We start from the raw sequence: 23,886 nt of genomic DNA on the forward strand, positions 1-23,886 counted from the left end.
GTTTCTCAAAACTACCAGGCTTACAGATAAAAGAAGTGCAAAATTAGCGAGCATCCAAATTCATGCCGAAATGGACCTTACTGTAGTGTGTAAATTAATAAAGTTGCTTTTATTTGTAAATACACAGAAAATGCGTAACCATTTAAATTTTCTTAATCTACTGCAAGTGGTCCTGAGGATCAAAAGAACAGCAATGAACTAGAAGTCCTACATCCTTGGGTCCTAATTTAACCTTTGCCACTACCAATTCCCCTTTGTCCACTTTCGCTTAAGGAGGAAGTAATGGGCTAGCTACAACTATGAACAGGATGACAGTGTGGGATGCCCTACAGATGACATCTGGTCACGCCTGTCAATCATCTGGACACTCCCACAGCACTGTGGATCTGCCTTTTGCTTGACCTCTTTATATTTCTGGCCCTCTTGTAGTCCCTTGAACTATTTCATGCTTACCCTGCTCTCATCCTCATTTTCTCCTCCAAGAAGGATAGTCACAAACTTGATATCATTCTATAAATAGGAAATTCCATATACCTTTATACTGTATTTATTAAGGGTCATTTATTGCAGCATTGAAAAATACCCCAAAGGTCTAGAGCATTGAAAATAAAGTTGCAAAGCCTTCAGTCGCAGATGTAGCTCTGAAATATCACATAGGAATATTTGCCCTAACTACAGACCTAATATCAACTTGCTTCATCTATGGTCTCTGTTTCTATGCCAGCGGAAGCAGCAAAATGGAATATAAAAAGGGACACCTAGAGGCAGACAACAGAAATGGAAGAAAATGATATTTAGTAAAGCAATAAGCACAAAAAAAGTCAGAACAAACAGTCATTTCTTTTCTAAAGGATGGTAGACTGTGTCCTTCAGTTCTAAGGCATACAGTTCTTACACACCTCTACATTCCCTCAGGACACATATGTATTGCGTCATAGTTCATAAAGATAACCTTGAGTCATTCAGCAAAAGTTAAATTTAGTACTCTCAGTTTCAGAAGGCAAAAAAGGTGCATAATTCACTGAATAAATATATCCATCCAGTTAGATAAAAATAAGTTTTGATGCACATAAGGTAGGTTTTTGCTGTTTGGAAAACCTGCCCTTTATTTCCTAATGTTTTGAAAAAAAATCACAAAACATAAAAGTTTGAACAACTCTTTAAACGATGTTCAACCCTTCACTTTAAGAATGAGAAACTGAGGTTTAAGAAGCATAAATGACTTGCCAGTGTCCCACGGGCTTTAAAAGAGCCACAAGCAGCCAATGCCCGACCCCCCCCCTCGCCCCGCCCAAGGTTCCTGCTCTTTCCTGCTCTGCACCAGAGATACATTTTTCATTTGTGAACAAATAGCACCTAGCAGCAGCTCCACCATTATTTTCCCAAACACATATGCTTAGTCAGAGAACATGTCTCCTTTTCTTCTTTGTATAAACTGCTTTGACTTACGTGGCAGGAAGTTGCTATGTAAATATAAAGTGCTCCTTCTTATATTCCATGAGTACAGCATTCCTCATCACATCACTACAGAGTAATTTCAGTTTCCTAGTTCATACTTTCTCACAGATTTTTCTAACACTCTTCCCTAGTGTCACTGTTTGCTAAAGGAAACAAAAACAACCATCCCAGAAGAATGAAAAAGAATTTTAAGAAACACAATTCCAAATCCAGAGTCCTAAGTTGGGAGCAATATGTGAGTGAGACCTCTCCCCTTCATCCTTCTGTGGAGGTCTCTCTCCCCCATCTTCCACACATGATTCCGTGTACTTTTGTTTCATTATTTTGAACAAGTTTATTTTCCTTGTCTTTGATAATGCTCTAAGTCTTCTAACCACAATGCGTGTGACAGAGGGCATAGGTGAAGTGATATGTTCAGTACCTTAGACCACAGATGTTCTATCACTAAAGCCAAAGGGAACCACACAGACTGATGCAGATGCTGGGGATGATTGTCTTGTTGATCTAATGTCTGCTGGGTGTGGTTTTTTGAGGAAAAAACTGGTCCTGTCAAGCATCAGAGGCTGAGCAGTATATCTGCCATCACAATCACTGCCACACTGATTAAAGACGCTTACCTGGGTGTGTCCTTTCATCTACACAAAGAAGGAAATTTGAGGTCAAGGAAACTCATGCCATATTTAAATTTTTTGAAAAGAGCTTTCAGTAAAATTAACTATTATACCAATTGCAATATTCAGCAAGCTACTTAAAAATAGTATTCAAAGAAAAAGGAAGAAACTGAAATGAATATTCGATTTGTAATATGAATTAAAGTAATCTAATACAACTCCTTTCTGACTTCACATGGATGGTGAGTATTAAATACTATTGTGAAGGAAATCAACCTAGAAATGTTTCCTGTAAGAATAAAAAAGTAGATTTTTTTTATTTCATCAAAATCTTTTCAAAAATTATTCAAAGAAATTTGATATGAGCACGTAAAGCAAAATTTAAATTATACATATTATACAATTTTCTAAAGGATATTCTCCTTTTTTTGGTCTCTATCATGAATTCTAATTCCAGTTCCCAAAGCCAGACACAAGTTTTTAATATAAGTTCCCTATGAAATCCTCTAAGAAGAAAATTATAAAATTGAGTCCTTCCAACATTGCTCCCCCAAAATAAAATTTCTGAACTAATACAGAAAGTCTCAAGGCCTCTTTTAAAAGTCTCAGGAAGTGAAAAAGAAAATTAGCAATAAGAAAACATATCACATTCAAGAGAGCAAAGGAAAGCTGTGTGGGTGAACAACTTCAAAACAGGAAAAGACCCTTAAACTTGGGTTGTCCTAATGCTTACTTGTAGAGAACACGGAACTTTTCCTACCCTGACACCTTGCTGGGTTAATTAGGCTGCTGTTTTCGAGGCATCTTATCATTACAACAGTTAATGCTGCAAAAACCCAACCTCTATATTTGCATATGAGAAAAATCAAGATCTGGAGAGGGGTGGTGCCTTGCTCAAGGTCACATAGCTGGTAAAATGCACAGTGAAGAAATGCTCCAAATCTCCTGACTCCTGTCACCTCGGTAAAATACAAATAAACTTTCTGGAGGAAGATCACTTTGGAGTGCCAGTAATCTCCTGAAGAGCCACCTTTGCCTGAAGAGCCCCAAGAGCCCTCTTGCACCCTATGTGGTTCTCCAGACTTTTCTCAGCACAGGGGACCCTCCCTGGTAACACAGGTGACAGCAGCAAAGCAGTTCAGTTAAGAGCTTAGTGAAGGGCAGCAACCAAGAGTCTCAAGCGGTTCATTCCAGCTAGTCCACTCCTGGTCAACAAAGGGATGTAATGGGACTTGCAATAATTGATGAAAAAAGAATATTTAACAAGCCAAAACTAGATGGATACACACAGAATGAACTTGGCAAAATGACTGGTATATTCAGTTCCTCCAATTTGAAAACTACCATACCAGATTCTGAGAAAGAAAAGATACCAAGGAGCAGTTCCTGAAGGAAGGACTTCCCATGGAGATGAGTAGCAAGACAAGAGAACTTAAATAATAATTATACAGTTCTTCGGTTAAGGATTAAGAAACTTTCATGATGAAACTCCCAGTAAGGAAGTCCTCTGTTAATTTTACATTGATACTTCAAATACTTCAAAAATAAAAGCATACCATGAATGCTGGATTTTGTTTTGTTTTTCACATCTACTACTATTACTACTTTTTTAATGTCAAATTTCTTTGTCTTCTTTCCATTGATGTCTTAGTCTTTGAAAACTGAAAATAATTCTCCCTTCTCTTGTCCTTGAATTGAACAAAAACTCTGAAGTATGTGAGAAGAGAATAAATTAGATATACCTGTGATTTGAATGAATACAATTTTTTTTGAAAGCCAGGTCTCACTATGTATTCCAGGCTGGCCTTGAACTCACTATGTAACTCAGGCTGGCCTTAGACTTACGATCTTCTTGCCTTAGCCTCCCTAGTGCTGAGATTACAGTTATGTGCCATTATGCTCACCCAAAACAATTTTTTTAACAGCCCTTCTATGGAAAGACCACCATGTGCTAGATACTGAACTGAGTGGCATTTGTTTCTGATCTTAAGGTAGCAGGAAGTAAAAAGGACAAGGAAATAAGCTACAGTATAGTAGTACAGAAATTACTATGCTAGAGACATGTGTAAAGTACCACGGAGTCCTAATACAGTAGTCTCCCTTTATTCAAGGGAAATATGTTCCCAAACCCCCAGTGAATGCCTGAAACAGTATGTAGTATTACAACTTATATAGGCCATGTTTTCCCCCATGCATCTATAACTACAAAAAAGTTTGATGAATCAGGCATTGTAAGAGTTTTATAACAAAAGACAGAACAATTATAATATACTGTAATAAAATTGCCAGCATCACTTCTCTTGCACTTTGGGGTCTATATTTAGTAAAATAAGGATTAACTGAACACAAGCACTGAGATCATGACAGCCAGGCTGATAACAAAGATGGCCACTAGATAGCCAACAGGTAAGTAGCATATACACTGTGGTTACACCTGTCAAAGGGTTGATTCATGTCTTGGGCAGTACAGAGCAAGAGGCGAGAGATTTTATCACACTTCCAAGAATGGTGCACAATTTTAACTTTTCAGTCATTTATTTCTGGAACTTTCCATTTAATATGGACCACAGTCCACAGTTGACTATGAAAAGCAAAGTGGTCATAAGAATAGACTACTGTAAAACAATTCTGCAGGAAATGAAGGAGGCGCTGAGGTAGAGACAAAACCAAAGTTAGAGAAGAGCTAAAATGATGGCATGAAGCTTTCAAAGGAAAGCAGACACTGCCCAGTGGACAAAAGAGAACGGTATTTCAGGCAAAAGAAGCAGAATATGCAATGACACAGAAACATGAAAGGGCATGTTTATTGAGGAAACAGAAGATAGTCTAATATAGCCTCATCCTAGGTTTCATAGAGAAGTGACTAAGTATGTAGCCAAAAAGGAAGCTGGAGCCTCAAAGCTTTTTTAATGATATAATAAGAAGCTTAGACTTGTAGCTGTGGCCAATGAAAAACCAGCACAGTCTTTTAGATTTTTTGTTGTTATTCATGTCATTTACTGTTTTACCTATTCAAAAGTATGCAATCCAGTGACATTTTGTATGTTGTGCAATCACTGCCACTAGTTCCAGATCATTTTCATAAACTCAAAAGAAAATCCCATACACATTAAGTAGTCACTCATGTTATGGTTTAGATCTAAAATGTCCCCTAAAAGTCTTATGATTAGCGATAGGACCTGGTTGGAGGGAGTGGGTCACTCAGGGGAGTGACCTGGGAAGATGTATTCTATACCTGGCTCATCCTTTCTTTACTTCCTGGCTGCCATGGGGTGACTAGCTTTCTCCCACCATGCCCTTTCACCATGCCATTTCTGCCTTGGAGCCTGCTGACTCTGGACTGAACCCACTGAAATTGTGAGACAAAAAAACCCTCTACTTGTTTAAGCTGCGGGTATCAGGTATTTTGTCCCAGTGATGGAAAGCTAATAAATAAAGTTGCTACCAGAGAAGTGGGGGTGTTACTATGACTGTACCTGACCGTGTGATTTAGAAGCTTTTAAAATTTGTTTGCAGGAATTTGGAAAAGTTTAGCAAAGAGGTCTAGAGAAGCCCTAAACTGCAGTAAGTAGAAACTGATGAGTAATTCTGGCCAGAGCTCAGAAAACAGAAAGGCTGATAGGAATAAGGACAATGGAGGGCAGGCTCATGAGGTTTCAGATGGGAATGAGGACTCTATTGGAAACTGTACTACAGGCTATGCATATTTTTTTTTGGCATAGAATTTGTCTATGTTTTGTTCATGTTCTAAGTCTTTGTGTGAAGCTTAATTTCAATGTGGTGGACCAACTGACCTGGTGGAGGAAATTTCAAGGCAGCCCAACATTCAGGCTGTGGCATGGGTACTTCTGGCTGCTTTTAGTCAGGTTTATAGTGAAAATGAGGAGCCAAAAAATGAGAAGTTGTCAGTTTCACAAAAAAGGAAATCCCTGCAAGGTTGGGGCCGAGAAGGGCATGGTTAGTTAAAAAAAAATACTATTAAACAGAAGCCAAGTACTTTGCATCAGAACAATAAGCAAGATGGCATAAGGGACTCTCAGGAACTGGCCAGGCCCCCAACTCACAGAATCAGGATGCAAAAGGGTAACACTTTTAAAAGGCTTTGCTTTGAGAAGAGAGCCTCAGGGTGCCCTGCTCATTCAGGGCCACCTAGTGAAATGTTTCTCAGAGTTCAGCTATCCAGGCACTGAGAAGACTCTGCAGCCATTATTCAAAGGGGCCAAGCAGCAGAATATAGTATCATCCACATAGTGCTTGCTATCTGGGCATGCAAAATCCAAGAGTTGTGAGGTCATGGAGATTTCCACCCAGACTTCAAAGGAAAGCCTGGCAGTGTGCCCCTGAGTGGGGAATACTTGAAGCTGTGAAAGTGAAGCTGAGGGTGCAATGGTGACTCCAGGAAGTTGGAAATGCCAGAAACGTGAGTGTGGATTATCTGCTGAGGAAAACCACAGGCACTGAGCAGAGTCTGTCCAAAACAAAGGCTATGTGAGCTACAACCAGCAAGGCCATAGGTGAGGGGCTGCTCAAGCTGTCTTTGGTGCTCACATGTGGCCACAATCTGCTCTGGGTGCCAAAAATGGAGCTACTGGACTTAATGTTTGGTCTACTGGGTCTTGCTCTGGTCTGATTCTTTTCTATCCCTACTTCTCCTTTTTGGAATGGGACTATTTACCTTGTTCCATTGCATGTTGGAAGTATTTCACTTTCTTCTCTTTTTTTTTTTTTTTTGGTACCAGGGATCAAACTCGGGTCCTTGCTCTTGCGCAAGGTATTTCACTTTCTTCTTGGCTTTTTTTTTTTTTCCAGTGCTCACGGCTAAGAATTTCCCTTGAGTCTCAAAGACTTTGGACCTGGATTTTTCCGCAGTGCTGGAACTAAGAATTTGGCAACTCTTACAGAGATGGATATAAGCCTTTTGAGGGCCAGAAGCATAATGTTATGGCTTAGATCTAAAATGTCCCCCAAAACTCTTGTGTTCAGAGGTGGGGCCTGGTTGGAGTGCATGGGTCACGGGACTTGTGACTTAGAAGGGTATATTCTGTCCCTGGCTCCTCACTTTTATCTCTGTTTCCTGGCCACTGTTGGGCGAGCAGCTGTTCCCCACCATACCCTTTCACTATGCTCTTTTGCCTTAGAGCCTGCTGACCATGGACTCACTCCATTGAAATTGTGAGCCAGAATGAAATTCTCCTCCTTTAAATTGCAGGCATCAGATATTTTATCCTAGCAATGAGAAAAGTAACTAATGTGCCCTATTCTCCATTTTCTGTTTCTATGAATTTGCTTATTCTGGATGTATTTTATAAATAAAATCATACAATATGTGGGCTCTTGTGCTTGGTTTCTTTCACTAAGGATAATGTTTCCAAAGTCCATCATGTTGTACCATGCATCAGTATTTCATTCTTTTGACTGGCTGAATTATGTTCCATTGTATGGACATACCACATTTTCTTTGTCTATTTATCAGTTGATGGGCATTTGAGTTGTTTTGGACTATTGTGAATAGTGCTGCTGTGAACAGCTATGTATAATAAGTTTTTGTTTGAGTATGTGTTTCAAATCATTTGGGTATATCCCGGCAAGTGAAACTGCTGAGTTATTTGGTAAGTCTCACTTAATTTATTGGACAACCCATCAGAGACTTTCAATCAACAGAAAAACATAATTAGATTGTGTTTTAGAAACACAAATGTACCTAATGGATATTTAAGAAAATTAGACCCTACAGAAATGATTCCCAAAAGATCCACCAAATTCTTGCCCCTTCTTGCCTGCCTTTCTGGTCTTCCTGTCTCCTTTTCCTCCTGCTCTTCTACTTTTTTGTCTTGTTGAACCTATAAGCTGGCATGCAATCTGGTGTACAAATATATGCCCACCCACATATCTTGTGACTTTACACCATTTTCTGAGGCTTCTGTGCTAAAATCCTGCTAGCTCAGCCCACCTGCAACAGTTCAGACTTTCTTGCTTCATAATACTTGCTCTGAGAAGGTATCAAGGTTTAATAAACAGGTCTCTCAGGGTTTAATGAAAGGCCCAGGAGAAGCAAATCAATTCCATCAGGAAACGAAGTTTGCTGGACTGGCTTGACTAAGCATTCCTGCTGAGATGTCTGGGGTTCATTTTCATTTTCCCTTCCTCCATCCCACTCCTCCAAACACAGAAACATGCACTGCTAAACAGCTGCTTCCTCGGCTGGTCTTCTAGATTTGTCATTTCAAAAGTAAATGATTCTTCACAGAAATTTCAAGGGTTATGAAACTGCCTTTTCTTTGAATTAGAATTGGTTAGTTTCTCAAATTTTGAATATGTGCCTCTGTCAACAAACAAGAACACAAGCAATAATGAAGATTGCTTTGCTAATTTTCTTCCTCAAAATTATTATAGTTATAGATGCACTTAGAAGTTGTAATGAGGGTCAAATCAGTACCAAAAGATAGGAATGAACTATGGTATTGCTTCCCTTTAAGGAATTAAGAAATTAAAATATCATATCAGGGCTTGAACAGATTTTAAAAGTGGAACTGGCTTGAGAGGTGGAGTTGGGTGGAGCATGTTCAGAATAATGATGTCCACAAAGCTCTTCTCTAGACTATATTGAACTTCCCTTTTAGGGGACAAAAGCTGTGTATCTAGGAAGCGCTTTATTAGATTTTAACAACTGCATCATCTGACCTTAAAGCAAATTGGTATCTCCTACAATGTACAATTTTGAACATTTTACATTCCATTTTTAAATGAAGTTATAAATATGCCCCCTTAAAAACAACCATGCAGGCTCTCAGTCATTACAGATTACAGAGGCGCAAAGAGCTCTTCAAAAAGAAAAGTATGAGGCTTTCAGAGCATATCCATGCACCCATCAGAGCAGAATATAGAGAAACTAGTAAATCTGGAAGAATTAGCAGGAAATCTAGATTCTCTTCTCTGGCTTGTCCATGGTACTACGGAATGATCACGACTAGGACAGGACTGCCATTTGAATGTCCCTTCTGTAGCAGGCTGTACAGAGGTGTACACACTAGTCACTCTTTCTTGGCTAACAGAAGCCAGAACTTTGTTCAGATGTCAGGCAGCCAAGAGCTTCCTGAAGAGCCTAGCCCCTCCTTAATCCTAGGGATATAGCTTGACGTGTTGAAAAGAACACGGCAATTCCATTTCACTTACCAAGGATTGGTCATGTGATAGAATTTTGACCAATGAGACCCATGGGAAGTCTGCTAGGAAACTTCTGAGAAATTATATTTATTATGGAAAAGGGATCAGAAGAAGGGTATGCCCTCTCTTACTTCATGTGAGGAAGTGATTCACAGAACTGCTGTGACCAGGAGGAGTCGAGGCTCACGACAAAGCTTCCTATGCTGGAACTGCAAAAGACCTGCAACACGGAATCTCTTTAATTAACTAGTCTGGGTGCAGAATCCCTCCAGAGTTTTTGTTAGGTAAGACATGGGCATTTGAGTTTTTCTGGGCTATTGTGAATAGCGCTGCTGTGAACAGCTATGTATAAGGTGTATGCATTTTCCTTGTGGGTTAAGCCATTTTTATTTTGGTATTCTGTCACTTGACATTAAAGAATACTTAACTAATAAATACACTCACATTAAATAAATATTTATCAAGTAGGCTATCAACTTCATTTTAAAAAATTAAACCCACAAACCAAATTACAATGCCTCACACCTCATCAGAAATGCTGCTGCATCTGACCCTTTCAGAAATAAAAACAACTCCAGAAAACTACATATATGGGGAATACTTGAATACTTGTTCGGGAAGGTGGGGGATAGGTCTACCATTTTTATGTGCAAAGAGAACTAGAACAGTGCTAAAACAAGATCTCTGTGATAATTTAGAAATAAAAACATGCTGTTAAAAGCACCCAAGCCACAAACTTCCAAAATGAAAATCTGGGGTCTATTAACAAAAAGCATTCAATTTCCTTCATGGTATAATCAAAATATTACTGCACAATCATCTGTATGCGTGGTTAAGAAAATAGCACACTACTCTATTTTACGCCTCTCAGACACATTCATTTCAATAACTGTCACATTTGGAGGGCATACACAACTGTTTCCTTTTATGGTTTCTATTGGCATTCCTTCTAAACGTTCCCAAATCAGATGCATTGGGACCTGTTCAGAGGACTAGCAGGCAATGAGTTATTTATACAGCTACCTATTTTCTAAAATGATAGTGATGCCTAGGGGTGACTTTGAGGAACTGAAGCACCAATGCCTTAATATCCCTCAGTTTACCCCCTACAACCCCCACACCCAACTCTTCCACACAAATCAAAGGTTCTTCCTCTTCCAAATGATATTCTGTTTTAGAAATTAAAACCAACTTGGGATGATGCTGATAACAACATCCACCCTCCTGAGAAAAAGAAGGAGCTAGAAGAAGTGCCTATAATCGACAAGCTATTGCAGGGCAAGTACAAATCACCCATTATGGACATCATAGCATAAAAATCAGGTAAGTATCACTTTCAAGTCCATGAATCTGATTCTACCTGAATTTACCCATTTGCCTCCTACCAATTTTCTCCAGAAAGAAAAGTAACCCTTGAGGAAAAAAGGAAAGAAATACAACATGACTTTGATGCTTCTTCAGTGAACATCTTCTGACTGCGTTTCACCTTTTATAGCTGAAGAGTAAATGGTTACCTGGTGTCTTCTGTTTTGTTTCAAAAACTGAACAAAAAGATAGTATTTTTCAGAACCATTCATGTTAGCCATCACTGTTGCTTTTTCTGACACTCTTCTGTTCAGCCTCTTTATTTTTCTAATACTTGTAAATTTTAGCTTCCTTCAACTACTACTTTCATTGAACACCAAGGAACATATTCCTACAATATGTTAGGTGCTACAATTACATTAACTATAAGAAATGATTTTTAATTATCAATGGCATAAAACAAATACTCCAACTGGCATAAGCTCAATTATTCTAATTGGCCGTTACAATTTCTATCACTGCCACCCCCCACATAATTTACCTTCTGCTACATCAAATCATTGCTCTGATGACCTGTCTCATAATTTTTCAATCGCATGGCAAGTGATCAACTCTGCTGTCTTCCCGGGATAACTTCATCAAGTAATATGTAACAGGATGCTCATACTTACAATTCCATGACAACTGTAAACATGACTGTAAGCAGTTGCATAAGTTGTGAGAACTTTAAAAAAAGACAAACTCAAATTAACCAAAACAGCCATGCACCCCAACTCAGACCCTTTCCTTCAGTGCTCTAGGTGTGGTAACCTCAATCTATAGGACCTAGAGGACTTCAGACTAGTTTTTTTTACTAGGTAGCTTCTTATTTTAAATTAAAAAAAAAAAACTTTTCCAAGAGCAACATTTGTTGACTGATTGTTGAGTGAAGCAAATGCTCACATCTCCTACACCAAATAAAAATTCCTTAAAATACAGACAAAATAGATCCAAAGTGAGACAGAGCCTCCCACCCCCTACCCAGCTTGTTCTGCTGTTGCTGCAGATTGAAGTCTGCAAGTCAGTGCTTATTTGCATGGCAGATGAAACCATCAGTGCCTATTCGCAGTTGGGTGACCTGTTCTAAGGAGACAATTATGCCTTCTAGAATTATTTATACATACACAACTCCCCACCTCCAGAATTTCTGGAATCTGTTCCCTATCTACCAATATAGCCTCAAATAACTTGGAGAAGCCAAAAGGGAATATAATATGCCCTTTAGACTCTTAAGCATAAGGAAGAGTTGATTGATTTTTACCTATGAACAAAATATTAAAGAGTCTGAGCACTGGGGGACATCCAGCAAGTTACAGAAATAATTCGGTGTGTCCTCAGTAATTCAGGAAAAGGTAAAGTAAAATATGGTTTGTACTGTTCCCTTTTTTTGCTTGCTACTGCAATCCTTACTGGGTGTCCCCGTGACATTATTGTTTGGTCTGCAATCAGCGTAACTGGCTGAGTTACAGGAAAGATGGAGTGCAGCATGTAGTTTCCCATTACTCCGCAGCAAACAAAGGCTGTCAGCTTCAAGAACAGCAACGCTGACTCTCTCATGCTCCAAGAAGTTCAGTTACATCCTTTTAGTTAAAACTTGCAATAAAACAGATTAATCACCGCAATCACTTTTAACCACAAGGAAACATTGTGAGGAAGCAAAAGCATAAACTGTCATAAATTTTACCAAGCTTGAAAGATACAGTCCATTTTCTATTTACAAATTTGCCTTTTATTTTGATAAAAATCTTTTCAACCAGCTATGCACAGCTTTAGACAGTATCAATGTGATGTTTTGAAAAGATAATAACTAGAAAAAAATTAAAAACCTAAAGCAGATTTACATGGCTAATATGATCTTATCTGAATTACCAAAATACTAAGTTAATGTTTTGCTTCAAAGGAGATGTATTTGTGATTTGTATTATCTGCCAGTCCTCCAACTGGTTTGTTTTCAATCTTCTCCTTTCATTCCACCAGTTGCTACTGGGAGGAGGTAAAAAATGAAGAGGATGATCAGACCAAATTTGATTATTTTTGAGCCAGTAAACTATGCAGGAAAATGGAAGCAATGTTCACACAATCAACACTCAAAGAAAGATAGTGGAATTTCCCTGAATGATAAGGTGGACACAAGAAATGACAAGGTGGACTCAGGGAATGAGGAGACAACCTACTGTCATGGTTAGCTTGGCAGAGATCTCAGATTAACAATCTAACTATTATCTAATAATCTGGAACTACAATCTGATAATCTGGAGAACGTAGTTCTGCAGGTATACACAGAGATGAAGGACAGCACATTTCTGGTGACTGCTGGGAAAATTCTGCAACCCACTGAAATCCCTTCAGTGCTCCCACTAGTGCTTTAGTGCTCAGGATCTCATGCTTTGCAATGACACTGGAAGTCTTGGTGACTCCAGAAGCTCCCCCAACAAAAGCTTATCTTGTATAGCAATCAGGAACACTTGCAATTATGAGCAGTCTGCCTGGCGGAGTTTGAGGGCTCTTTCTGAGCTTTGAAGAAGAAAAATCAGTAGCTAAGAAAAAAAATCACAATGACTAGAGTATAATTGGATGTGAACTTTCTATGACATAGCAAAAACTCTTCTTATTTTTCCCCTCAAGGCTGTTGCTAAATGTTATCCACGAGATATGATGAATGAAAATGTCACTGATTCTGGAAATTTTGATCACAAACCACTCAAAGTACCAACAACTTTTGTATTCATAAATTACTTTTAAAAGATATTCTCTGTGTGCAGATGGCAAGAATGGAAGCAAGTGTCTTCTTTTGATGACAGAGTGGCAAAAATTTAATTTCTGTTCAAGATAACCTTCACAAGTGATAGCAATAGAACGTGTTGAAACATAAAATATCACACTTGGGTTTGCACAGCCTCAATATACCGTAAGACAAGATGAAACTACAAATCTTGTCATTAAGAATTGTGTAGTATGAACTAACAGTTGTTCAATCAAAAAGTTCGTTTAATACTATGCCTAATATTAGAATTGATGCAGAAATAAAATGCATCTTCTTCTCTCCCCTGTGCAGTGTGTGTGTGTGTGTGTGTGTGTGTGTGTGTGTGTGTGATATAACAGTGTACTGTGAGACCTACCGTAAATTTTAGTCATGATAAGAAAAATCCTCCTTCAGCAGATGAGAGATCTGGCTCTACTAATGAATAATGGGAGAAACAGGCTTTAAAGTGGAGTGGATAGACCAAGGAGTGCACAAGCAATCGTTAGAAAGTGGAATGAAAATAGGCCAACTTCTATTTATATCTTTGATTACCATATCCCTACAAAATTGGCTTGTGTCTGTTTTATGATGTATATGTTAGCATAGATCATGCACATAATTTTAAAATGAATAATATACATTATATTTATCAGAACATCAAATGAAAGCATGCTTTAAAAATTTCAGACATTACTTGCCTGGAGAATTAAAGGAGGAAAGAAAAATGAAGCCTTAATCACATTCCCAGCACCATCAGAAGTGAAGAATCCCTTTGCCAGCAGCATGTTCTAGCGCAAGAGAAGATCTGAGAACAATCTGTGAAGTACGGGGTCAAGGAGGAGAAAGAATGCTGGCCTCTCGGCCTCCCTAGATATATCTGCTCTTGGGAGATAATTATTCTAACACAAATGATGCTTTGGTCCACAAATGTACTGAAGAAAATCATCAATCTATTTCTGTGTCAGGTAGGACTTGTTGGGTCCTGTACAGACTGTTAATTTCGTGGAGAATAAGCAACAGGGGAAGCAGATAAATCATTAGCACAGTCAAGAGCAGACCCAATGAATTCCTACCAAATCTCTTACTTTCCTTTTCTTATAGAAAGCAAAATGACAAAGTATTTACGTCCCTCTGTCTTTGATATCTCTGTTTATCTCATTAAAGGAAAAATGCTTTTGAAGCCACAGGATCATATTTTATTTCAAGTCTCAAGAACCCAATCCCAAATGATTTAGGAAGTTAACATTAGGCAAACGGATTTATAATCTTCATGTTTCTGAATCCTATCATTTTTAATTTTGTAAAGCAAAATGCTGCAACATTAATTTTCCTCTTGTTTATTGCAGGCAATATATAACTTTAGAATTTGATACGTATGCACAAAGTACACATATTTAAAAAGTAATGTTAAATGTTTTTCATAAACTTTTTAATTAAAAATTGTTTAAATTTAAAACTTGTAGAACAACTGGAACTTTCAATTATATGGAACTTCTCATATAATTTTACTAAATATGATTCATATTCAAAATTGATTTCTCCAAAATTCTACATAATATGTTCACAGGTCTCACCAATGTTTGTTTTTTAAAAACAGTGCTTTCAATAACTGAAAGAAGCATTAATGTTTCCAACTGAGTCTCCATCCAACCGTCCACCTATCTTACTTTCTTCTAATAGTTGAAAGATGTGAATTGCACTTGGAACAGAACAGCTGAGAGTTCCCCAAAGGGTTCAGCACCCCATCACTTTCCACTGTCCTTTCTGTCATTTATTCACCAGAACTATGAGACTTCCCAAAGTGCTCTCCACTCTTGGCAGGTAATCTTCCTTAACCTACCAAGAGTAGTTTACTATATAACCCACTAGAAAATACAAACCCTACTACTTGAAATAAATTCCTAAAAAGTAGGAACTTTGATTCATTTTGTTCACTTAAGGTGTATCTCCCACACCTAGAACAATACCTGACATTCCAGTATCCATTTGTTGAGTGAATAAATGACGAATGAATGAATGGGATCTTTAGGTCACGTCCTCTCATTTCCTGGATCCATACGTAAAAACCATGCCAAACCCATTTGCCTTAAAACATTCTGTAATTTTTATATATCTATAGGCTTCTTTCAAACACATCTCCCACACACACATTTCTACAGCACAGAAAGGCTTGAAGCCCTAAACTTTAAGTCCATTCTAATTAAGATCCTACCACATGGTCCCTAACTGTTCCAGACCTTATAATGTTGGCTGGTACATGGCTTCCTCTGCATATTCTCAGACCTAGTCCTTTGACCAACAAAGCTTCTTTAGCATCAGAAGTTAGCCAGTGCTTCAAGAAGGGAATATGTGGAAGAATAATTTTAGAGTCAAATACAAAAGAACACCTACATGTATAGTTAAAATCTTCCTAGTATCACCCTTGCACATAAGAGGTTTTCAATAGGCATTTTATTGAACTGGAAAGTAAACTAAAGAAACAAAGTATGAACCAAATATCTCTAAAGCATTCGATAAGGTCTCATGCCATCCTGGTAAGCCAGACAGTGAAATTTGGATTGGTTGACACAGTACTGTTAAGAGGACTTTCTGCTGGAAAACAACTATAACTTTACAGGTTTAATCAGTAACTTTACCTCCATTCTTATTGAAGGTTAAAGATCCAGCCTTAACCCTTGCAAAACCTGGTATAGACAGAAGTGAATTAGAATCCTAAAGAGAGGGTGAAAATCAGAATTTGGTAATTCTTCCAAGTGTTTGTTCCACTGAGATCAATGCCCTTCTGGCTCATATGATTTCTCTTAAGTGGATTACGGCTATAATTTCTGTACATGTCATGGCTAATCTCATGATGGTCACACTGTACTTTTTATCTCTTACACATCTCTCAGAAATACCTGTCTTACTTCCAGTAATAATAGGAAATGCAAATAATTCATAATTTCTGACTGTAAGAATGTTTTCCATATTTTTGTCTCTACAGCCTTTACCCAACTCTTCGATCCACAGATTAACAGGCTGAATTCTTTTCCTCTCAAAAGCTCTCCAAACACATCATGAAGTTCTTGTGCCCCTTCAAACCCTTCTCATTCTCTCACCTGAGTCAACTTTTTAAAATAAATAACAATTCTAAATGATGACAGGATTTACCAAACAGGTAATTCAAAGAGGAAAGTAAGCCTAGAACTTGGGACTCTATCAAAATTTTTAAATGAGATGTAAAGTCAATTTCTAGTTCTATAAAAATTCATACCACAGCCACTAATGTGACACACCAAAACAAAGGTGATGATGTTGACCTAGCAAGGTGCAAAATCATCTGCTGGCGATAGGAAGACATTGATGACATTTTCCTTTCTCGTATTATTCACAGAATCAGAATTTAAAAGCTGTTCATGTTACCCATTCATTTCCCAGACGGTGAAACTGAGATCTAGAAGAGTTATGTAACAAGCCTAAGGTAGATGAGTAACAAACTACTGTTGAAAGTTCTCAAGGCTTTTCTGGCCAGTAGAGACAACAAAACTGGGGACCAAAGCAGCTCGGCCATCTGTGGAAGAGCACACTACCATTCGGCAACAGGGCTAGCAGTGGACCTCTTCTTCTGATTAAAACCTAGAACACTTCAGCGTTCCCCATAAAGAGATTAGCCATACATCATCCATGTTCTACATCTGAGATTGTTTTCATCTAAAAGAGGCATTCAGGACTAGAAAAATCTAGTTCATTCTTTTCTGTGGGTTTTTTTGTTTGTTTGTTTTTTGTTTCTTTGTACTGGGGATCGAACTCGGGTCCTTGCTCTTGCACAGCAGGCGGCAAAACCACTGAGCTAAATCCCTGGCCCGAAATCTAGTTCTTTTAACTAGTATGTCAGTTCTGTCTTATAGAAGTACTGAGCTAGACAACCATTTGATAGGAACTGTAGAAGGGAATTAGAACAGTAAGTAGAAGGTTGGGTCCACTGACCTCTACAGTCCTTCCTCCTCTAGATCATTTGACTTTGGACTGCCCAGGAGCTTGGCACCTGGGCTAGTGAGGGCACTTCCAGAGTGTTCTGCAGTGTCCTGTAGGGGTGCTCTCCTGCTGTAGGCTGGACTCTGCCCGGCTACTCCACACATTACACTACATCCAATTTACATATAATCAAATACTGTAGGCATACAGAGTGTAAGGCAATGCAGTTGTCATTTCCAAGGGCAGACTACACTGCTTAGCTTTCAAAATTGCCTTGCTTAAATGAGCATTTGGCAACTGAGCCTCCAAATTCAGCTTTTACAGTTTTTTCATGTACTATGCTACTATCAGAATTAATTATGCAGCGTCTTCACGAGGAGAAATCAGATATGGATGCAAGTTAGGAGAGAGAAGATGCACTTCCCAAACGAAAATTACTGTATCCGATTCTCCCATTGCTGGAGTCCTTCCATGTACAGACAGATTTGGATGGCAGTCCCCAGCTGGGCTAGCCATGGGAAGGGGGAAGTTGACATGTTTGAGAAATGAAGAATATGCCAACTAACAAGACTTGGAAAGCCAACACACTATTAACCCCCTCCTTTCTGCATAATTCCATTTCAAGCTATAATTCATCATACAGCTGTTCATTTGCTTTGCTGAATGGCTACTAAATGTTAGAAATGTACTGACTTTGGACTTGTCCAAGAAGAGGCGGTTTTTTGTTTGTTTGCTTGTTTTACTCTCAAAGGAAAATAATTGTATTAAGGATTGAGTTCTGGAAGTTAAAGGAAGCTTCACAAATAAGATTGTCATACTGACTATTTTTACATGAATGGGATTATCCGCCCCCCCCAAAAAAAGTCAAACTAATTACATGCACGGGAGCCAGGTGTTGCATAGATTTCAGAAGAGCAAAGTGATACTCCACAACTCAGTGGCAAATAATAAAAAACAATCTTACAAGATGCCACAATCATAAGACAGAGTGATATGTACAGACTCCCTGCCCACCCCACTTTGAAGGGGTTGGCCAATTTCTCAGCTCCTGCCTAGATCCTGCGGAGGATGCGGTGAGGGTCATCAGAAAGGTTGGAAAACGTAGGTGTTCTATCTGCCTTTAGTTGTTTCCACTAGTGAAGTGCTGTACGGGTATGTGAGGTCCAAACCACACAACCCCTGCACTTTGGGCGCTTGGAGGAAGGTTCCTCAGGCCTCCTTCACTCCTGACCCTGCCAGGCTGGGATGACCACATCAACTGAGTCTGATACCAACGTAAATCCTAGAGAAAGCCCTTTTCCCGCTCCTCCGAGCTTTGCATCACTTTTCCTGCAAAGGGTTTTTTATTTGTAAAAAAGAAAGGACAACTTGGAGGAACGATCGAGTCTTGGACTGCTACCCTCCACCGGGAGCAGACAAGAAAACCCACACGTGCATTCCAAGTCAGGCAGGTGTGCAGACAGGAGAGGAGAAGAGGTGGCATCAGGCCAAATCAGAAAAGGGGTAAAGCAGACCCTCCGGGGAGGAGGGAAACGGCCAGGCAGGATGAGGAAGAAAGAGGAACCCCGGAAAGAACAGGGAGAGAACCAGGGAAGAGGAGGCGAACGAAAGAGGGATGAGGACAGGAGGCGGTGGCGAGGTGGCCGTGGGGACGGCGGGCTGCGCCCCACGCGCTGGCGCCGGGTCGTGGGACTGGGGCGCTCCCGCCGCTCACCTTTCAGGATGAGGGTGTCGATGTCCCGGTCGATGCCCAGGAAGTAGCACTTCCTCCAGAGGCCCGAGTAGGTGGCGAACAGTGGCCGGCCGCACTCGGCGTCCAGCCCGCCGAGCCCCAGCAGCGAGCGCCAGGACTCGGGGTCGGCGCGCCCCGGGCCGCCCGGGAGCAGCCGGCGCCCCAGCGGGGGCGAGTCCCGCAGCGGCAGGTGCGACAGCGGCATCAGGCGGTTCTTCTGGTCCGGGGGGTCGGCGCCGGCGCGGCTGCGCTCGCAGCTCTCCTTGTGGCGCCGGGGGTCGGTCTCGTACCAGTGGTCGGTGAAGATGGCCGTGACGAGCAGCCCCAGGGAGCAGAGGCTGAGGCCGAGGCTGAGCGCCGTGACGAGCGCCCGCGGCTCCATGGCTTCCCGGCCCGCGCTGCCGCCGGTGGGCTCGCGCGCCGCCGCCGCCAGACACAATGCGCTTGGCCTCGGCGCTCCCCGCGCCCCCCGCCCCCTCCCCTCCCCTCCCCCGCGGCCTCCGCGCCCCGCCCCGCCGCGCCCGCGCCCCCGCGCCCCCGCCCCGCGGGTCGGACTGTCCGCCCTTCCCCAGGGATCCCTCCGGCCTCTTCACCCACTCTGCGCCGCCGTCACTTTTCTCTCATCCTCCCGCCTCCCCTTAACCCCGGCTCTACTTTCCCCTCACTTTTCTTCAACTCTTCTGTCGCTCTTTCCCCTCCTCACGGCCTCCCCCTGCCTCCTGGCTTTGGGTGCCCTTAGATCCCCGCTCAGGACCCGACGCCTCGCCACCTCCCCCGGAGCACACCGCCTCCCGTCTGTCCTCTCCCCTCCGACGACCTTAAAAGACCTCCACCATCAGACTCAGTCTGGTTCCCTGTCCAGGTTGATTTTGATCTGTGGCCCGTTCGGTACCCAGGAGCAGCTCTCATCCGGGTTGGGCTGCGTGGCTGTGTTTAACTCTTTGGGGCCCAGTCCCCTTCTCCAGCTGCCTGGGGAAGGCAGCTTCTGGGACCCCTTGCAGTGGCTGTGTCCTGGCTCTTTCCCTGTCCCTCGCTCAAGGCAGCCTTGTAAGCGTTCTCTCTGCTCCAGCCCCTTTTCTGCAAGAAAAGCTTGGAGCGACACAGACGCGGCCAGCACAGTCTGAGATAGACTTCTTTTTCGTTGACCACTTCCACCTCCCTCCCGAGTGAGGGACTCCTGGAATTGCCAGAAGAGCACAGGATCAATAAGCCCTTGCACTGGCACCTGCTCTGCGAAGTGATTATTGCCTTTGAATAAATAAAGCCCCCAGTAATGAATCAAAGTAATGATTTTCCCCCGTGCAAGCTTCTCTGTGGGCTGGGGAAGAGGGGGAGTCCAGCAAGAAAGCAGCTACACACCAAAGTCAAGGTCTGAGCTCTTGTGTTCTTGAAGGGCACTCAGTAGCCACAGATGTTAGCTCCGAGAATGGCAGCAGATTCTCTTTTTCTAAAACCAGAAAACTAGGATCCTAGGTACAACGAGTTAATTGTGTGGGTAGATAGTCTGTACACCAGAGGTTCGATGGTAACTTTGTGCTGCTTAATGCCCCTGGGACCGTGTCAGGGCCAGGAAACCATGCTGGGGGAGCTCAGGCATGGCAGTTCTTGTGTTCTGATGCTATGAAATATTAATGATCAAGAGATTATGAGGCATTCATTAGATACTAAATGTCATTACTTTGTGATTTAATGGGACTTATTAATTAGTGCCCCACATCAATTGGTATTAATGTGATTTATATAATTTCTCTGGAATGATATCCGTAAACGCAGTATTGAGAATCTTGCTAGGATTTTCATTGCTGTTTGTGCTCAGCATCTTCAGAGGGTATTTTTCCAATGAAGAACATGTACCTCTTCTGAGCAAGCGATCCAGTTTAGAGATAGATCCCTTAAGCAAACCTTAAGACCCTCATGCTCATTTCTGCTGACCTGACAATGTGAATTATTGCCTGGATTTCCTCACAGCTTCAGCAAGAACTATGGTAAGCTCTGGTCTAATTAAGGAAGACAAAGAATTATAATTTTAGTGTTCTTTTCACCTATAAGCTTTCCCTTAAGAGAAAACACTGGGCTCATGAAAGGAGTCTTACCTGGATTTACATAAAAATGATGAGTCTTAGAAGTTTTTAAATTATATTCTATAATATATATATGAAATCCTAGATCTTCATGTTTACATAGAGGAAATACTGTGCCTTGAACTGTGAGTTGACATCTGAAATTCACTCAAGTTGTCACATGTCCTTTTACTTTTAAAATGTCCCCTGAGATAAAAGTATAAACCTTGCAAATCCCAAGGGTTGCCACACCTCGGGCACGTTCTCATTCCCTTGTCTCATCCTCACCTGATGGGTAAAAGGAGATATTCAGCCACAATTCAGGATTACCTGATCATTTTTGTACAATAGCCATGTCCCCGACTGGAGCTACACAGAAGGAAACCACTTGCTCGGGAATACTACCTCACTTAAGAGAACAAACTGCTCTGCCTCATTTTCCTAGCCAGAACTCTGTGATCATTCCCTTCCTAGAAAATAGAATTATCCTTGAAGTTCATTTATGTCTCTGTTTAAGATCAGTCGCAGCATATAATCCAAAGGTTACTGTATGATGGATTGCTCTTGACAGTATTTCATAAAAAAATGTCGCACATTACAAACACGGGCCAGCAGTATGTAATGAGAGCGCTGCCTCTGCTGGTGCAGCATTAACGGCGACAGCAGGGAGGTGACACATGATGTATACACAAGCTTTGCTACAGCAACTGCACGTTGCTCCGTCCATGTTTTTAAATTTCTCTTTAGGATATTTCCAACAATTGACGATCACCCACTAACCACCTCTTTGTTAGGGAAGTGAGGAAGACAAAGATAAATAAGTACTTCCTGTCTTCAGGTTACTCCTAGTCCAATGGCAAGAAAAAGACACAAAGAACAAGAGGCAAGGGCTGTAGCAGAAAGAGGAACAAAGTGCTGTGGAAACATGGGCAATGAAAGGCCTACTAACTGCCTGGGGGAGTTGGGTGGGCTACATAGAGACCCTTGAGTTGATTCTCAAAGGATGGGTTAGACCACCAAGAGAATAGTATCAGAGACATCAGCATTACAATCAGGATGCACCTCTTTGAGTTTATCTGTAGCTCCTACATTTGGAGGTTTCAGTATTTTAAAACACTGTAAAATAAGTATTTCTCTACAAGCTGAAGTTATGTTGTTGAAATAGTCTAATGACTTACTACAAGCTAGATCCTTAACAGATGTGTAGAAGCAGAAGTCTAAGCCAGAATATCATCAGGGTAGGAGGGTATCTAGCCTGACAGGGAGTAGTCGGGATGATGGGAGATCAGATATCCAAGCAGAACCCCGTGGCATCTCTTAGCTTTGGCTGTGCTATGACCTTGACAATTTGAAACTTTACTTCACTTGTCTTAAATTTCTCTTTGCTGCCTTCAGATCAAGTACTCCAGTGCATCCTGGAGAGAACAACCATGACCTAAAGTGACAGGGATACAGCCACAGACTTTGCAGCTGGATGTCAACTCTATTGAACTAACATGTCCAAACCTAAACTCTCATATTTCCCCATGGTTTGGCTGTCCCTCTCAACTTCCCTTTCTCTGTTGTTGACACGTCACTTATGTCACTTAAACCCAATATTTGAGAATTATGTAAGTTGTAAAAATGTTTCTTTTGAAGTATCTTTTATACCCACTCCTTCTTCCGTGTTTTTACCACTTGCATTAACGCTTTCCTAGCACCCCGTGTTTGGATTAATCTTACAGCTTTCTTCTTGGCCCCCATGATTCCAGGATCAACTCTTCCAGCACTTATCATGGATCCCATTGCTAGATGCATTTTTCTCAAATGGTACTTTATGTTATCCACTATATTACTCCAGAGTCCTTTTTTGTTACTGTCAGTGTTCCCAAGCCATTTAAACATCACAGCTGACACACTGGCTATGTTGAAATATTAACAAAACAAAATACAGTATTTTTGCCCTGTTCAAACATACTTACCATAATATCTATCTAATGTTTTGTGACATTCATCATATTTCTCTTTAAGTTCTTTAAAATAAGTATTTCCTTATTTTATTTATTTATTTATTTTTTTTATTTATTTTTTTTTTTTTTTGGTACCAGGGATCGAACTGGGGTCCTTGGGCTTGTGCAGCAGGCAGCGAAACCACTGAACTAAATCCCCAGCCCAGTATTTACTTATTTTAAAAAGTGCACACATAGACAGATCTCTACATATCACAGGCCTATGGAAATGATTTATTGATATACCTATGCTAAACTAAGCATGCTAACTGTAAATACTCTAAGAGACTTTCACCCTTTTGTCCCAGTGTCAAGACTCAAAGCAACAGCCTTCCTTATTTCAACCCACAACTGACCCTATGTAGTTTAACTAAAACCAAGCACTAGCTTTCATAAAGAGTGAGGATTTTTTTTTCTTGGTAATATGAGTCTTTTGCAACATTTAAAGTAAGGATATAGTCAATTATATTGTTGATCTGCCATGTCACTCCTGCAAATACTTGAGTTATCTTATATTAAAGTCATTACTCTAAACTGTTTTCCCGAAGCAATTTTATTTTAATTCAACAATATATACTGAGCACCTCCATTGTAAGTTATTATGGTAGGCACCACTGAATTATGCAAAGATGAATGAAACATGGTCTTTGCCCTCAGGGAGCTTTAAATTAGTGGAAAAGGAAAATAAGAATGCAAGAGGATATGCAGAGGCACAACCTGGGATGAGCATTGTGGCAGAGGAACAAACAGTATGCTGGAAAATCTAGCACAGAGAGGTTCATTTCCATTGAGAAGAACATTAAGTTTTGTTAAGCCAAGAGCAATAGATGTG

General features: G+C 40.7%; 1 protein-coding gene across 3 annotated transcripts in view; it reads right to left on the reverse strand.

Annotated features, from left to right (window-relative positions):
- Positions 1-23,886, reverse strand: part of Tmem178a (transmembrane protein 178A) — a 108,404-nt gene that overhangs the window by 38,555 nt on the left and 45,963 nt on the right. The window contains exon 1 of one of the 3 annotated variants that reach the window (XM_021253761.2): positions 18,989-19,487. The exons of 1 other annotated variant lie outside the window; for it this stretch is intronic. In XM_021253761.2, coding sequence (XP_021109420.1) covers positions 18,989-19,388 — 400 coding nt within the window. In that variant the 5' untranslated portion in view covers positions 19,389-19,487. Of the gene's footprint in view, positions 1-18,988; positions 19,488-23,886 lie in introns of those variants that run through there. One more of the 3 variants, XM_004839340.4, reaches the window with a different exon arrangement.

This window comes from Heterocephalus glaber, unplaced genomic scaffold (genome assembly GCF_053883595.1).
Source record: "Heterocephalus glaber isolate CG9 unplaced genomic scaffold, H.glaber_assembly_v1.0 deba00001457, whole genome shotgun sequence".
NCBI lineage: Eukaryota > Metazoa > Chordata > Mammalia > Rodentia > Bathyergidae > Heterocephalus > Heterocephalus glaber.